This window comes from Typopeltis vanoorti, chromosome 4 (assembly GCF_054136105.1).
Source record: "Typopeltis vanoorti isolate ZY-2024b chromosome 4, IOZ_Tvanoo_1.0, whole genome shotgun sequence".
Taxonomy (NCBI): domain Eukaryota; kingdom Metazoa; phylum Arthropoda; class Arachnida; order Uropygi; family Thelyphonidae; genus Typopeltis; species Typopeltis vanoorti.
The window spans coordinates 117,226,507-117,245,182 of record NC_143552.1 but is presented as its reverse complement, the minus strand read 5'-3'; the positions used below and the strand labels follow the sequence as shown (position 1 = coordinate 117,245,182).

General features: G+C 37.5%; 1 protein-coding gene across 1 annotated transcript in view; it reads left to right on the top strand.

The window, feature by feature from the left end:
• Positions 1–18,676, top strand: part of LOC150107630 (cyclin-L1-like) — a 401,380-nt gene that overhangs the window by 43,045 nt on the left and 339,659 nt on the right. The window contains exon 3 of the mRNA XM_090391981.1: positions 18,116–18,225. Within this exon, the coding sequence (XP_090248107.1) occupies positions 18,116–18,225 (110 nt within the window). The remainder of the gene's footprint in view (positions 1–18,115; positions 18,226–18,676) is intronic.

Genomic DNA, 18,676 nt, shown 5'->3' with positions numbered 1-18,676 from the left:
GTGCTTAACATACATACAGTAGGCTTACAACTCATAGGTGGAATTCATATAAATGTGTGGACATACTTGAATGCTGGATGATAAACAGAGATAAATTAACTTTATTTTTTCCAGTGGATTAAAGATAAGTACTTGGATCTTCTCTCAGCAGCCATTCAATTGCTCTGTCATCTTGATATCTTGCCAGTGGCCTGCCCAATCCCATTTTGATTTCCCAGCTCTCCAAATGATGTCTTTTATTTTTGTTATCATATTTACTCGAATATAACTTGCACCTCTGATATTACTTTATTCTAGTGGTAAGACTTATACGTTGGTTAGACATAACTGGTAATTAATTTACGGAATTAACAACGCATATAAAGTAAATTAATTAAAGATAACTTTAATGAATCACTTCTATATTTCGACAATGTCACATTGTCATCTTCAGGAACATAAAGATATGGTATGTGCACTACAGGAACTAACAAAGCAAATGAGGAAGAAATTAAGACACTAATTTTGTTCCTAAAGTCCTAATGGTGCCCTCTTGCGGGCTAATTTGGTAGTCTTGGCTGAAGTTCTCATAATGAAAGTCTCCCAAATTTGGGGCAGTTTCATGCACCCACATTTGTTGAGGTTAGGAACGTTTTTTAGAGCTACTGAAGATTCTTTGAATAATCTTTCGTATTTAAACTTGCTGCGATGGATTATTTTTGTCTTCTTCCAACGAATTTTATGGTGGGTATCTAAGGCATGGTCTGCCAGCCCAGAGCGGCTGTACTGGTGAAACCGGATGTAGTCTTGGTGTTCTGAAATCCTGATATTTGTTGTTCTGCCTGTTTGGCCAAAGTAGGACAATTTGCAGCTGCAAGGGACCTGGTATACACCAGGTAGGTCTAGGGGAAGTGGTTGGTCTTTGGTAGAGCGGATAAGGGATGCCAACTTTTTATATGGTCTGTAACAGGAAGTAAGGTCATATTTCTTGAGGATATTAGTTATTTTTTCAGAGGTGCCCTGGATGTAGGGGATAGTGATAGACTTGGTGTAGTCTTTATTGTTGAGGGGGGGAGGGGGGTTGTGGTTTTCCAAGTCTATCACTATCCCCTACATCCAGGGCACCTCTGAAAAAATAACTAATATCCTCAAGAAATATGACCTTACTTCCTGTTACAGACCATATAAAAAGTTGGCATCCCTTATCCGCTCTACCAAAGACCAACCACTTCCCCTAGACCTACCTGGTGTATACCAGGTCCCTTGCAGCTGCAAATTGTCCTACTTTGGCCAAACAGGCAGAACAACAAATATCAGGATTTCAGAACACCAAGACTACATCCGGTTTCACCAGTACAGCCGCTCTGGGCTGGCAGACCATGCCTTAGATACAAACCATAAAATTCGTTGGAAGAAAACAAAAATAATTCATCGCAGCAAGTTTAAATGCGAAAGATTATTCAAAGAATCTTCAGCAGCTCTAAAAAACGTTCCTAACCTCAACAAATTTGGGTGCATGAAACTGCCCCAAATATGGGAGACTTTCATTATGAGAACTTCAGCCCAACTGCCAAGACTACCAAATTAGCCCGCAAGAGGGAGGGCACCATTAGGACTTTAGGAACAATATTAGTTTCTTGCTTTCTTCCTCATTTGCTTTGTGTTAGTTTCTGAGTGCACATACCATATCTTTATGTTCCTGAAGATGACAATGTGACATTGTCGAAATATAGAAGTGATTCATTAAAGTTATCTTTAATTAATTTACTTTATATGCGTTGTTAATTCCGTAAATTAATTACCAGTTATGATATTACTTTAGAAATTAAAACAAATTAAAAAGTTTTGCAGTGTACTTCGCACACGAAAAAAAAAAGTTTAAACACATTCAAATCAGGAATAATAACTCGCTCCCCACAGTAAACAACATGCCTTCCCCAATAGCCACAAAATGCAGACATAAAGCAAGTAGTTTTATTTTATCACTGAATAAGGTACAGAAACATTTGCGGTCTGTGTAATATTCTCAATAAATAGTGCAATTAGAGATTACTGCGATAAAAAAACAGTACTAACTAATGAATCACATGTCCCCCTCCCACAGAAACTATGCTGTATAGACTCAAGTAAAACCATATGTTGCACTAGCAAACACAGTATCTAACTAAAAACTTATCCAATTTTTGAAATTTTTTATGTCATTAAGACATCACAAAAGTGGTAGCGGCATGCAATCAACCAGCAAGAAAATTCAACCAGGGGTTGAAACTTTGTGTGACTTAGCCTGGTAATAAGAAGTTCCATAGGAACGATTAACAGGCAAAACACCACCCCGTGAAACTAAGAAATATATAGTGAATGTTGTTAATGGCAGTTTCAGATATTATGGAATTTAGTTGATGAGAATTAGCATTTAAATTCAACTGTCAACTTGCCTTTGTTGTTTGGTAGTGTGATCTTTTGTTAATACTGCACCAAGCATGTGCACATCTTCATAAGCTGCTCTATCTCTACTGGCCTATCAGTGCTGTGTTTCGTGCTCTACTTTCAGTTCTCATTAGTCATTCGTGAAGGATTGTTCATTACGTTCTCAACCCTTGTAAATTACTGGTAATTTTTGCTTGAAATAATGGGAAAGAAGATGACGCTATTTGGGTAGATGACTTTGATGATGCACACAAGGAAACTACTCTCTGGAGGCCAGAAGGCAATAGCGAATAGGAGATTCTTGGTAAGTCATACCCATTTTCAGTTTTTTTCTGAAAACTTTAGTTTCCGAAAATCCCCATATATATATCTCGCACCACGATTTTTTTGCTTTAATTTTTGGGGAAAAAGTGTTAGTTATATTCGAGTAAATATGGTAAGTCTCTTAAGTCCTTTTTCCTTATCCTCTCTAATATGGATACAAGTCAACTCCTCTCATTTGCTCTTTGGCAGATTTGGAGCTTTTTTTGTGTGTAATGGTTAATGCCCAAGTCTGGAAACCATAAGTCAATGGTAGGATAATCATATCAAATAATTTTCTTTTTAGACAAATGGGGGGGTTCCCTTTCATCCAATGCTTCAAACCCCAGTAGCTCTTCCAAGCAGTGTCGATTCTGCACTGGATTTCAAGGTCAAAGCGATTTGATGGAGATCATTTGTCCTAACTATCTGTAATTCTCTATATATTCTATTATAGTATTTTCAACATCACTGGGAATATGTTCGGTTTGCTAATATTTTTGTTTTATGATAGATTATTAGATCTGTTTCCTTGCTTTTTATGCTCAATTCATTAATAATTCATCAGACTAAGTTGGGAGCCATTTTCAGCAAACAGAACAATGTCATCCTCAAAACATAGATTGTTTAATATCTTCCCCTGAATATTAATACCATAATCATCCCAATCCGGGTCGCTGAAAATGGCTTTTGAGGACTGCTGTAAAAAGTTTGGGAGTAATGTGATCACCTTGTTTTTGATGCCTTTCTCCATCCTAAAGAAGTTGGCACTTCCCTCTAACCTGATAATGCCTCCTTATTTTCATAAATGGTTTGAGTAGCTGGATATATTTTTCCTTGATTCCCGTGTCTTACAAAGCACAGAAAAGAGCGTAATGTTCTATTGAATTAAATGTTTTGCTAAAGTCAGTGAAGGCCATATATAATGGTTTATTGTATTCTAAATACTATTATTATAATAACGGCTATTATAGCCTGTTTTTGTTTAGGAGTGTCCCTTATTTAAATACATTGGCTATCAATACTCAAGAGGGGTATATATATTTAGGGCATTATTGGTGAGTATAGAAGGCAATTAAGGTAGAATAAAAGAGGTGGAAAAATTTGGTACATACCTTTTTTTGATTCTATGATGTCTTCCACTTCCCTGATCTTGCTGAAGGTTGTTTACAAGCGGAGATTTCCCCCCCCCCCCCCCGCTTGTAAACAACTTAAAAAGCTGACAAAGGAGACACTGTAGTTATCATCAACAAAACTGATTACCACAACAAAATTATGGCCGTCTTAAACGACCAACACACCTACCAAAAAATCCACAATGATCCTACCCCCGACCTCATAAAACAAATCAACAGCACCCTACACACCTTAAAAAGTCTAAACAAAATAGATAAAACCACAATGAGACACACAATCCCCCCCGCACTACACCCCCCCCCTATACGTTTGGGAACATCAAAACCCACAAGGACGGTTATCCGTTACGACCCATAGTCTCCTACAAGAACACCACCACAGCTCCTTTATCTAAATTTGTTGCCAAACTCATCAAACCACTACTAACAACGTCTATGTGTATGATCAGAAATACGGATGACCTATTCTGGAAAATAAATAACACTACTCCATCCGAAGATGACATCCTCACCTCATTAGATGCAACTTCATTATACACAAACGTGGATGTCCCCAGGACATTAGACATCGTGCACACACTACTCACAGAGGACCACACCCTACACACACACACACACACACACACACACAAAACTAACACCAATTGACATCATTAGCTTGATCAAACTTACAATATCTGCAAATTTCTTTAAGTTAAACAACTCCTTATATGCTCAAATTTTCGGTCTCCCAATGGGCCAAAACTGATGTTTTGGCCCATTGGGAGACCGATTATTTGAGACAGAATTATTCCTGGCACACATTGAATCACTTCTACTCCACTCTTCTCTTCCCCCTGGCATCACCTTGTATGGCAGATACGTAGACGATATTCTATGCATTAGCAAACCCTCGCACATCTCCGTCTTACTAACACCCCTCAACGATTATAGTAACAGACTGCAATTCACCTTAGAAACAGAACAAATCCATCAATTTCTTAAACCCGGCATTAATCAGAAGTAATAACAAGATAGCTACAAAGATATTCCACAAACCCACACATATCAGAAACTACCTCCATTTCAATTTATACCACCCATATTCCAGCAAAAAATCAGTCATCCTATCACAATTTATCAATGCTTACAAATTCTCAAACCAACAGCAATTATCTTAACACAGAATTAAAGTATTTAACACAGGTTTTCAAAAATCGCAACTATCCTACACATCTAATAAATTACGTGAATGATATGGCACAATCCCGTCATAACGATAATACAACCAAAACAGACTTCCCGACATGTATGGTCATCAAATTGCCATACATCCAAAACACATACAAAACCTACAAATACATTTTCGAAAACACAGACTATAAGCTAGTATTCACCACGAACCAAAAATTAGCAACTCTCCTAAAACCTAAAAAATCTCTCTCACACAAAGAAATATTCGAACTCCACAACATTGTACACAAATTTCCTTGTCAAGAGGACTGTGACGTCACCTACACCGGCTCTACAATTAGGTCTTTCTGGACTAGACTACAAGAGCACTTCAAGGATTGCAATATTCCCATTCTAGAATATCTGAACACAAAAAACACATCGCAACATCAAAAAAGAAAAATAAAACACAGAGTATAAGGAAGACTGAGATTGCTGCTCACGCCCTCGAACTAAAACATATCCCCCAAATTGACAAGACCATAATCATAGACAAACAAGACAACGAAACAATGCTAAGAATATCCGAAACTATTGCCATAAAATGCGATGAAAATTCTATCAACGTCCACAGCTCCTAACTAATTTCCGAAGTTGGACTTTCCAGAACCTACAATTTAAACCATGCCTCCGGCCATGTAGCGACAACTAATGCCCTTATTTGGCAGTTGCAACTTTGCCCTGACATAGCCCTACACTCATTTCCGACAAAGTTCCGAGGATGGTCACACGACAGAAACGGTTCCACACCCCTTTAACCCTGCCACAATAGTTTTACCCACCCTCCCCTCCCCCACAAAAATGCGCCCTGATTCAAAATAATATATGTATACATTTATATATACATTATTAATATTAACCCAGGTTATCCAAACTTATTTTCTCGCATCTAAACACACACCCCCATGCTCCCTCCCTCCCTCTTCTCCCCCTCCCCACTTGTAAACAACCTTCAGCGAGATCAGGGAAGTGGAAGACATCTTAGAATCAAAAAAAGGTATGTACCAAATTTTTCCACCTCTTTTATTCTACCTTAATTGCCTTCTATACTCACCAATAATGTCCTAAATATATATACTCCTCTTGAGTATTGATAGCCAATGTATTTAAATAAGGGACACTCCTAAACAAAAACAGGCTATAATAGCCACAATTATAATAATAGTGTTTAAGAGGAGTAACATGGGATTTTTCCCAGAGACTATGCTTAAGTATTCTAAATATTTTTCTAATTAACTCTGTGTAGATGGTCTTGGAGAAAATTTTTTCTTAAAACCTGCTTGTTCATATGGTTGTTCAGAGTCCAGATGATTACAAATTCTTTTGAGGATTATTCTTGTAAAATTTTTATAGTTGTCTATATCTGATTATATGCTTTTTTGTGAAGAAAAATGATTTCTGATTTCAACCACTGATTAAGGAAAGTCTCATCTTTTAGGATTCTGTTGTACAGTTTAAGTAACAATGGTAATAAGTTATCCAGCCCATTTTTGAAAAGCTCTGCAGGCACTTCATCTGGTCCTGGGCACCTATTGCATTTCATTTCATTGATAACAGTTTTAATTTCTATTTCTGTTATGGGTAGAATGTTGACATTTTCCACATGCCTATTGTTTTTTGAATTTGATCCAATTATATGGCTTGTATAAAGGTCTTTGTAAAAATCATTGGCAATGCCTTGAATTTCTTTTTTTTTATTGCTTATGTTTCCATTTTTATCTAAAAGACAGGGAATTCCCCCCCCCCTTTTTTTTTTCCTTCAGAAAGGCCATTTTTTAGTGAGGTTAATCTTAATTTTTTTTTTTGGAGAGATCTTATAATTTTTCCTGCCAGTAGTAGAATTATTTGGAGGTTTAATCGAAGACTGGAGATTCCCTAGTAAGAGGTGTGTTAGTTGAGAGTTTAACAAAATCGTACCAACCCGGTGTGACCGTAAAGAATTTAAGCGAGTCAATTAGAATGCAAAAACAACAGGTGAAGGAACTGATAGTGGTAGCAGGTACAAATGATTTGAAAGGAAACAAAAAGGCTATGAGTGAGGATGTGAAGAATTGCTTGAGGTAGCAAAAGAAAAGAGTGAGAGAGTTAGGATGGTGAGTCTGTTGCAACAGCATGACAGTGAAGAGTATAGAAGGAGGGCCATAATTGCTAATGACTTTATGCGTGAATTATGTTTGATGAGTGGTGTGGAATTTGTGGATGTGTGGAATGAGTTCGATGGGCGAAAGGATTTATTTAAAATGGATGGATTACATTTGAATGGATTGGTGTGCGGAGACTTAAAAAGGTATTGTCGAATGCGGTGCAAGTGAATGTACAGAACCAGGGAAACTAGAGTTATTAAGAGGGGGGGGGGAGTAGATATGCACATTTTAGGGAGACAGTTGAGTGTGTGTGAATGTGTGTAATATGCCCAAGTGAGTAGGAAAGACTACAAATCAGAATGGGATAGTTAGTATAAGGCATCAAAATAGGGATGGGACAAATCGGCTTCTTCAGTTCATGTATACAAATGCCAGAAGTATTAGGAACAAGAAGGAAGAATTTTTGGCCTTGGTTGGTACTTCCAGACCACAGGTTATTGGCATTAGTGAAACATGGCGGACAGAAGATGACATAGCTAGTGGGATTGAATGTGAGGGGTATGGTGTGTTCAGGGAGAATAAAATGGGGGGAGGTGTGTTATTGATGATGGCGGATGAGCTACAGCAAAGGAGAGTAGAAGTGTAACCACAGGATAGAGATAAGAGCACATTTGAGGCTATTTGGTGTGAGATTGAAACTAATAGAACAAAATATACATTTGGGTGCTGCTATAGACAGGTGATGGAATAGATGGTGGAGATAGTATGCATAAGCAAATAGAAGAAATGAGTGGAAGGAGGGTGATTATTATGGGAGATTTCAACTATGGTCGCATTGATTGAAGTGAGGAGAGGACACATGGGAGGAAGGAATTGGATTTTATGCGGTTATTAAGGGATAACTATCTGCGACAGCATGTAATGGAAAATACTAGGGGTCAGAGAGTGCTTGACCTAGTAATTGCTTCTGAGAATTTGGCTGTAATGAATATGACCACGTTGCCACCAATTGGTGAGAGCGATCATAGGGTCTTGACTTGTGAGGTGGCTAAAGGTGTGGAATTTACAATTAAGACAGGTTACATGTGGAATTATCGGGCTGGTAAGTATGACAAGCTTAGGAGATTGATTGGTACAGTGCCATGGCATGTAAAACTGCAAGGGCTAGAAGTTGACAGTGCATGGGAGGCGGTTAAGAAGTGTTTGCATGAAGCAATGGCTGACTGTATACCTAGAGTCCGAATAATAAATCAAATAGGAGTTAAATGGATGAATAACACCATTAAGCTTGAGCTGCAAAAAAAGAAACAACTATGGAGGGAATTTAAGGAGAAAGGTGACCGACAGACACATTAACAGTATAAAGCCCAGGCCAGAACGGTAACGAGTGTGGTAAGAAAAGCAAAAAAGGATTACGAAAGAACATTGGCCATGCAGGCTAAAGACAATCCTAAACAGTTTTTTTGATATGTTGCAAGTAGAAGAAAAAATGTATATGGCAGAATGATTTTAAAGAATGCCGATGGTAGGGAGGTAACTGAATCAGTTGATATAGTTGAATTACTGAGTGAGCACTTTGCAAGAGTATATCATCCAGGTGGTGACATTGCAGAAATGAATGAAACAAAAGTTTATACGGGAACTGTGGTGAATGAGGTGGAGGTGAGTAGTCTATTACAAATCCTCAATGTCAATACATCTGTGGGATTGGATGGTATACCAGCTCGTGTCGTACGAGAAGCGGCTAAAGAAATGTCAGTACCCTTGACCATTCTGTTTAATCTGAGTCTTGGGTCTGGGTTAGTCCCGAGGGGGGGGGTGGAAAGAGGGTAAAATAGTTCCACTGCATAAAGGAGGTTCCAAGACTGCTATTGTAAATTACCGACCAATTAGCATATCAGGAATCGTTGTCAAGGTCTTGGAGAATCTAGTCAAGAGAAGAATACAGGATTGGATAGATGAAAATGGGATACTGTATGGGGAACAACATGGTTTTGTGAAGGGTAAATCAAGCCTCAGTAATTTGCTCACGTTTTATAACACAGTAATGACTGAACTGGATAGGGGTAGTGAGTTTACAGTGGTACTACTGGACCTTGCCAAGGCCTTTGATAGGATACCACATGGAACCCTATTCAGTAAACTGGAGCAGATGGGGTTGGATATAGGTTTGGTGAGATGGATAGGAGGGTGGTTGATGGAGAGATACCATAGAGTGGTTTATTCAGGAGTGGAGTCCAAAAGACGGCTTGTGACTAGTGGTGTGCTGCAGGGTTCTGTTCTTGGACCACTACTTTTCAATTTGTTCATTAACGATATAGGAAAGGATCTGAGAGGAATTGTTCACTTGTTTGCTGATGATGCAAAGTTGGGTAGAGCAATTGTGAGTGCACAGGATGTCAAAATTTTGCAGGATGATTTGGATAGTTTGGAGGACTGGGCTAAGGAAAATGGATGTCAATTTTAATGTGGCAAAGTGTAAGGTTATGCATTTTGGAGTGAAAAGATTAGCAGCAGTATATATCACATTGGTGGAACCGTACTCCAAGATTGATGAGGCCAGGGATTTGGGAGTGTTGGTGGATAGGGAGTTGAAGTTTAGGGGGAACATTGCAAAAGTGGCTAAAACAGCTCATCAAATCACTTGGTTACTGAAAAATACTTTAACGAGCAGAGACAAACAAGTTATTGTTCCTCTATATCGAGCCCTGATAAGACCCCATCTAGACTACTGCCCAGATATGGGCGCCAGGGTTTCTTCTTGATAGGGAGGAGGTGGAGAGGATCCAGGGACGAGTGACCAAGATGGTGGCAGGTCTGTGGAATGAACCTTATGAGAACAGATTGAAGAATTGTGAGTTGCAAAAATTGGTTGATAGGCAGATAAGGGGTGATATGATTGAAACATTCAAATTACTGAAGGGTTTCTATAAGATTAATCCAGAAGATATTTTTGAGAATAGGCTGGTGGTGGGAGGACTACGGGCCATACATGGAAGCTGGGCAAAAATATGGTTAACAGGGGTGTTAGAGCTAGGTTCTTTACTTGGAGAGTGGTAAATGAGTGGAATAAGCTGCCAGAGTCTGTTGTGGGTGCTATGACTGTGAATGAGTTTAAGGCGAGGTATGATAGATACTGTGTGAAAGACAAATAGTTGTTCTTGACATGATGTTAGGGCCTCCCTCAATGAGTCTGTCGACTCCTTGGAGTTGCCCGTAATACTAATAATAATAAATTCTATAGAGTTGCAAAGATCTTGAACATCAGTTTCTGTCTGTGTCAGATTTTGAGAAGCAGTCACTTTTGTCAAATTTTCTTTGTATTTCTATTATTGTTGGTCTATTGCATTAACATTTGGCTTGTTTGGTACACTTAATCCTGTTTTTCTGTTTTGATAATGAGATCATTCTTCTCACCATTCTATGATCTGTACTAAATCTAAAATTGAGCAGCTGTACAGAGGTAAATAGGCAGAGAATAAAGTTGATCTCCCTCTTGCTGTTTCCATCAGGAGAAATGCGAGTCCACCATCTGTTAAACCTCTTTTTGAATACTGAATTCATTATCATTAAATTAAGACTTGCTGCTATGTTAAATAGTAATTCTCCCTGCACATTTCTAGAACCATAACCATATGGTCCTAGCGCTTTGTCATGTTGTGATTTCCTTAACCTCTGTACTGGCTGAAGTGGATGAAATAGTGAGACTAAATTGCACTTCTTATCCATGTTATTCAATGGGTGTTACAGAATCGTATCCAGATTTAGCTGGGTGTCTTTAGATGTTATGGCCAGCTGGGGTGTTAATCCTATTGTGGCATTGAAGTCTTCCATTACTATAAACTCTTGAGTTTTCTCTTTGGAAATTATACTTGATAAATGATTATAAAATTCTTCTATTTCTTTCTTGCTTCCAAAACTACTTGAGGTAGGGGCATTTTCTTTCAAAAATCTGTTCAGATAGGTGCCTGACTTCTAATATTCCAATTATATTCCACTTGGAAGACCGAGAAAATGATGGAGAGATGATATTGAAAAATGGCTAGGTGTCACATGGCCAAGAGTGGCCCAGGAAGAGAGTGTGGGAGATTTAGGGGAGGTCTTTACCCTGCAGTGAGACATTTAGGCTTACAACAACAACTTGGGATCTTATTAAAGTAACTATATACACATAAGTAATAATTATCTCTCATGCCATTTATTGGCAATGGTTATTAACTATTTTTTGTCATGTTTTGCTGTATATATTACTTTCAAGTATATTATGTAGTTGCTTAAGTACCAAGTGAATGTAAGTCATGAGCTTGGAGATGGAACTATATTACATAGCATCTCTTCAGATGCATTATGAGAAGGCCATGCTAAACATTATTGACAGAACATCACATCCCTCCTTAAAGTTGTCCACCGGCAAGGTGCTTATGATTGCTTCTGGTCAGCTGATCATTCCCTTACTAGTCTCTAACCAAAAAAAAAAAAAATAAAGTAAAATAAATCCTTACACCTTTTCTAACCACAGTGTTACACAACTTTCAAGGATGACCATTTTTTTTTTCTCCTTTCCATTCATGTATTGGAAAATTTCTTTAGTATCTGAACAGATTTTTGAAAGAAATTCAGGTATGATGCATTCATTGTATCATGCAAAAAAGCATTCTTTTCCATGATACATTAGAGGTTATCAAGTTCTAGTTTTATGTGTTACTAGATGTTAGAGCAGATGACATGAGTGTGATGCATTTTTTTGAGTAGGTGATACACAGAATTCTGAAGTATGTAACAACCAATGAAGGTAGCTTTGAGGTAAATGCAGGTAGTTAATTCACCAGAAGGAGAATGAGAGAGTAAAATGTCAAGAAGACCAGTTTACTAATATCTACTTCCATGAATTTTTTAAAAATCCAATGTTAGCATTCCACCTTGTTTGAACTGGCTTAATTAACACTGAAGATGATCTGGTAGTTCAGATTGAAATATTGGTAAAAATAGTTTTAAGTTTTAAAAGAGGTATACCATGAGTAGACATATCGATACAAAATTAATAACGGAAAACTTACGTACAAAGATTATTTAATAGTATAATTTTGCCTGTGTGTCACAGGCATCTTCAGTACATATTAAGCTCAAATTAAACAATAACTAACAATTCCAAAAAGCGCCACCTAAGTAGCTGGTGTAAGATAACTAAAAAGGTCAATAAATTTCCTAAAAAAAAATAAAAAAATAAAAAAAAAATAAAAAAAAATCTATGCAATAAAAAGTTAGGAAAGATTATCTGATTTGTAAAGTACTATCTCCCATAAAGGGGATAGATGTAAGCCATCGGATCTGTTTAAGTTAGGAGAATGAAGTAAAGTTTCACGTGTTTCTTTATAAAGGCGTTCCATGAGGAACCGACTTTTGTGGACTCTTGTCTTTCTCCAATGAACTCTATGTCTAGTGAAGATGGCATGTTCTGCAAGTCCAGACTTTTCAGGTTTAAAATATTCAATATAAGATTGGTGTTCTTCTAGCCGAATAGAGGCAGGTCTTCCTGTTTGTCCGAAATAAGATAATCCATAAGAGCACGGAATCTGGTAGACACCTGGATAATAAGATGTGGAAGCTTGTCCTTAGGAGAAGTGAGAAAGGTAGAGATTTTTTAAACGGCCGAAAGGCAACAAAAATATTCAGTGTTTTAAAACTTTTGCTATACGTTCACTAATGCCTTGTACATAAGGGATAGGAATGCACATTATTTCTTCTGTATTTGAAGAGGATGACATATTAAAACTACTCAAAGCTCTTTTAATGAAGCAATTCTTATAACCATTAGATAGAAAGGAAGAAGTTATATATTGCAGTTCTTTCTGTAAAAGATCGTCTGAAGAACAAAAGGAGTGAACCCCAATGAACCAGTGTTTTAATAGTTCCTGCCTTTTGACTGGGATGGTGATGAGATTCAGCATGGATATAATGGCCTGTATGAATCTCATCACCGTATGCTGCTTGCCTACAGAATCACCTTCTTTTTATCTTAGACGCACAAATCTTTGTTTAATAGTGGATATTTTTTTCAACTGTGTTTTTTATATGTAAATTATGCAAAGGCTAATAAGCACATTTGAACTAATTTTGTGTCTTTGAATAAAATAAATTTTCTCAGTAAGTATAATGGAGAGTTGATTATTTGCAAATCCCACACAAAAGCATAAATTCATTACACACTTTAGTACCATGTGTAGGCTAAGAATTACATAATACATGCTGTAGAGAACATAACAGTATTATTATTATTATTATTATTACATAACACCTCCAGGGAGTCCAAAGACTCATCAAGAGAGGGCATCTGCTCTACAGCTCTCCATCTCCACAACTCCACTGACCATAACTACCTTTATCATCTACACCAGCGCCATCTACTGCCGACTACCACCACTATTTTCACAGACAATCACACGGTGGGATTTGAACCCGCAGCCTTTTGGCTGGCGAGCTGATATGCTAACCACTCGGCCAACCAATTTTGGCCACTAGTGTTCATCGCTGTCTGACTGGTTCACCTATAATGTTGAAAATATGGACATTTCTTTCACCTCATTCATAATACATTTGACTTCCCAAACCTATTCTTTGTCACTAACATGCAAGAAAGTTACTTCAAATGCCTTATCGGTTATCTATATGTGAAGACCTTAGTTGCAAAGGAAAATTAATTCAGATTTTACTGTTTAATTCTGTTGATCATTCCTAGTATCTCATTCTGATTTAATGTAAAGTTTTATATTTATTACCATTAGCCAAGTGACTAATGTGCTCTCCAAACCAGCAATCTGCAGGTTCACATCCTGCTATGGGCATGGATGTTTGTAATCACTTTTAAGTGCAATATTAATTTCTTTGCCCAATGTGAAACTACCGCCCCAGTTATTGAAGATGTAGTGGCTTGAAAAAGTTCCCTGTTCGGTCTCTAGAGTGTAATTTCTGGATTATGTAAAAATATAAAAATTTCATAGTCTACTCATGGTATGTTAGGATACAATCTCTCAGCGGTGGTGGGAATCACATTAATCAATTTTTTTTTTTTTTAAACATTATTAAATAGTTTGATTTCACACCTGTATTTGTTTTGCTTCTAAATTTAGCCTTAAAGCACTTCGTTGCTAGCATGATTTTTCTTTAATATATTGGAATTTTTATTATTTAAAAGAAAAAAAAAACTTGTAAAATTCTCTGTGTTATGTAATTCTTGAAATTGATTTTAATGTTTGAACAGATTGTGGAGGAATAGGAATTTAGAAAATAACATTAAATAATATATGAAGAAGCCCTTATTACAGAGTTTTGCTTTTGATTATAGTAATTGTTTTCATTTATATATTTCATTCCATTCCAAAAAGAAAGGTGCAGGTAATTGATGTTGTATTCTGTTGATGTTGTAGCAGTTCCCATTATACTTGCAATTATCCTCTTGATAAACAGTACATAAAATACTTTCCTTTATGCTTACACGGTGATTAGAATACATCATGAAAATTATGGAAACAACTACCGTGTTACAGTAAAACTTTAGTTTAATATAAACCAAAATAACACTTGACATTGCAACGTTCACATTAAAGTCATCATCTGGAGTACACACACACACACACACACACACACACACACACACACACACACACACACACATATATATATATATATATATATATATACAAAGAAGCAAGCTGCACTACAATATCTACATGGTATGCTAAAGTTACTGATCAGCCGTTAAAACTATTGGCCTGACCTCCAGTGAAAAACAAAAAAAACTTAGTATATCAAAGCTAAAGTCCTGTTGTTATTATTATTATCTATTGGGTTACAAAATTAAATTAAGCTGGAGAGCAACATGTTCACAAAAAAAATTATTTATATACGAGGGACGTCCACAAAGTAAGTTCCGTTTTTACATATTTTCACTGCAGCACGTTGCGATCACAATGGTGCGCATGCGTGCTGAGTTTGTTGATTCCTTAGCAAGGCGTTGGTGTCATTTTCAGACATTCTTGCAGTGCGTACGCTTTTTGGTGTGTGTTTATAATGAAAATCAAATTTCCCCCTGCATGTAAAAATCGAATTGCCTGCCACATGTGAAATTAGGTCAGTTATCTGTTTCTTGAATGTGAGAAACTTTAAAGCAGCTGAAATTCATTGGCAAATTATTGAGGTTTATGGGGAACAACCAATGAGTGATTCAATGGTACGAAGATGGATAAGACTTTTTAATGAAGGAAGGACAGGTATGTACAATGAAGAACGGAGCAGGCGACCATCTTTAGTGACTGATGATTTGGTACATTCAGTTGAAGAGAAGATTCAACAGAATAGGGGATTCACTATGATGTCACTTTCATTTCAATTTCAGAAGTTTCAGTCCATGTCTTTATTAAATTGTGTTGGAGCAACTGAATTATCAGAAATCGTGCGCATGCTGGGTGCTGAAGTTGCTTACAGAACAACACAAAGTGAATCAGCTGGGCAGTGCATTGGAATTCTTGACACGCTATTATGAGGATGGCGAAGCTGTCTTGAGCAGACTTGTCACCAGGGATGAGACTTGGGTGTCGCATGCAACCCCTGAATCCATACAACAGTCCATGGAGTGGAGGCACACCTCATACCAGTCAAGACGAAATTGAAGACAACGGTTTCCACTCGAAAAATCATGTGCACTGTGTTTTGGGACAGACAAGGAATTTTGCTGGTAGACTTCTTGGGTCAAGACTCCACAATCAACCCGAGTATGTACTGCCAAACCCTTAAGAAACTGCATCATGCGATCCAGAATAAACGATGTGGCATGATTACCAGGGGCATTGTTTTGATTCATGATAACACCCGCCCACATAATGACTGGCATAACACAACTTCTCGCTTCCTTCGGCTGGGAACAATTCCATCGTCCTCCCCCCATATAGTCCTGACCTCGCACCAAGCAACTTTCACCTGTTCAAGCATCTGAAATCTTTCCTTGGTGGCTGGCAGTTTCAAGACAATGACGAGGTCAAAGAAGCAATCAATATGCAAACTGTGTATTGACTGCTTGTAACCTTCTACTTCAAAGGTATACAACTCTTGGTGCCCTGTTATGAAAAGTGCCTAAACAATGGCGGAAAGTAGTGAAAGATGTCTACTTTAATTTCCAATAAAGTTTTTTTTGTTTCTCTGACAGCCCATCAGAACTTACTTTCTGGTTGTCCCTCGTATACATATAAATTACAACAAACCAGTATGGATAGTGTAGTGGCCAATAAAAGTGGAAAATTTGCTTAGTCCTAAAGTTAGGTTTGCTGGAAAACTAAGTGGGATGAATGTGTGTCATCCAAATTCTTGGGATTTTTATGCCACCATTATTGTTAAGTTAGAGTCCTTAATCAACATTTCACAGGCTTCTTTATATTTCCATTCATACCAGGTTTTTGTATGATGTAAAGAACAAGTACTTTTCCAGTCAATTTGGTGTAGGGTGCTGCCCTCTATATCTGGGGGGGGGGGTGATCCACTGTCTGCCACTCGCAGACCTGTCCATTTGCAGTCAGCTTTGCGACCAGAAGCATTATATTGAAGACTAATTATTCTGCATAAGATTGTTCTTGAATATTAATTTTTTGTCACTAATTACATATCACTTTTCTGTTTAAATTTTATTTTAATTGGCTTATATTTCAGAAATTGCGTTCTAAATTATGTTATATGCATTAATTTTACAAAGATATATACTACTTGGAAAGAAGTCAACAGACACCCCCCATAGGCAAGGTGTATCATGCCATGTAATGAGTCACATGTTTGTAGCTGGTATAAATTGGAGGAATATGATGCTCCCAAGTCAGTGCAACTGAGTCCAGGTGCAATGGCTGCTAGAAAGGAACTGATGGAGTTTGAAAGAGATGTTAGGATAGGTTACTATGTTGTTGACCTATCTGTTTGACAAATTGGTTAGAAATTTGGCCATCCCAGGTCAACAACAGTGATACCACATTGAGATGGAAGCACATTGAATCAATTGTAAGTGATACTCACAGTGGATGACCCACCACACTCACCAAATGTGACCATAGGACTCTACAAAGGATAATGTGTAAAAACCGCCATTTGTTGGCTATCACATTGAATGCAGTATAATGGGCATCGAACTGGAACATGAATCTGCACAAAGACATCCAGAACTGAAGCGCACAACATGGATTTCTATGGTAGGATTGCAATTTTTAAACCCCACATTACCTGAACTAACATGCAGTGTTGTTTTTAGTGATTCAAAGAGCATGTACAGTGGGACATGGAAGCTTGGGAAGCTGTGTTGGCAGGTGACAAATCATGCCACAACCTCTACTGAGCAGATGGAGGTGTGAATGTGGTAAACGTCTCTTACAGAGTGCATAACTCCAACTATGAAATTCAGAGGTGACAGTGTGATGGCATGGTCCTGTTTTTCCTGGTTTGGCCACGGACCTCTGTTTGTTGTGCCATGAACACTGAACTCTGTGAGGTATCTGTACATTCTGGACAATGAAATGCTTCCTGCTTTGTGGCATTTCTGCAGACTGACCATTGTCTCTTTCTGTTTGAATGTCACCATGCTTGACTAGGCTCAACAGAGGAGCCCTGATCCTAACACTATGAACATCTGTGGGATGAACTGGAGCATTAGGTGAAGTCAAGGGACGTCTGCTCCATAACAGTCGAGGACCTCATTACATGCCTACAGGAAGAATAGTCCAAAATTCCCATTGATTGCTGTCGTATACTTGTGGAAAGTATGCCCCATAGGAATGCTGCAGTCATCAGTGAAAGGAGGTTCTGCATCTTATTAAGGTGGACACCATGGCTGTTTGTTCCTCACACTATGGTGTCTCTTTACTTCTTTCCAAACAGTGTATTTGACAGCTATGTATCCTTTGTATCTGCTACATATTGCTTTACTAAAAAAAAAATCTTTGTTTACAGGTTGTAGCTATGGCTTGTATTACATTGGCCTCTAAAATTGAAGAAGCTCCTCGCAGGATACGTGATGTTATTAATGTATTTCACCACATTAAACAAGTTAAAGCTGGAAAGTAAGTTTTTCTTGATCAAAGTGTTAATTTAAATAGTAAAATTGAATTAAGCTGTACACTTAATGCTAGTTTGATATTGTTTATACCAGATGCATGTTACAGTATAGCACTTATTGTAGGAAATTAAATGTGTAGGGAATTAAAGCCATTTAAGAATTCACTGGTAGCATTTATTGTGTAAATGCTTATATGTAATAATTGCAAGATTTACGTGTTTCCTAAAGTTGCCTTAGTTATGAGTTGCCAATCTAAGTATAATAAAGATACTTGCTGCACTGAGAATCTTTCTTCTGATATGTGTGCAGTTTTAATTTTAATATAGCATTTTTCGCTTTGTTTTTTTTTAGATATAAGTTTATATACCTGTTCTGCAGAAAAGAAATTTGATCTTTTTTTTTCTTGTACCCATATTTGAGTATCAGTCCTTTTGTAATCTCTAAAATGTTTTTAA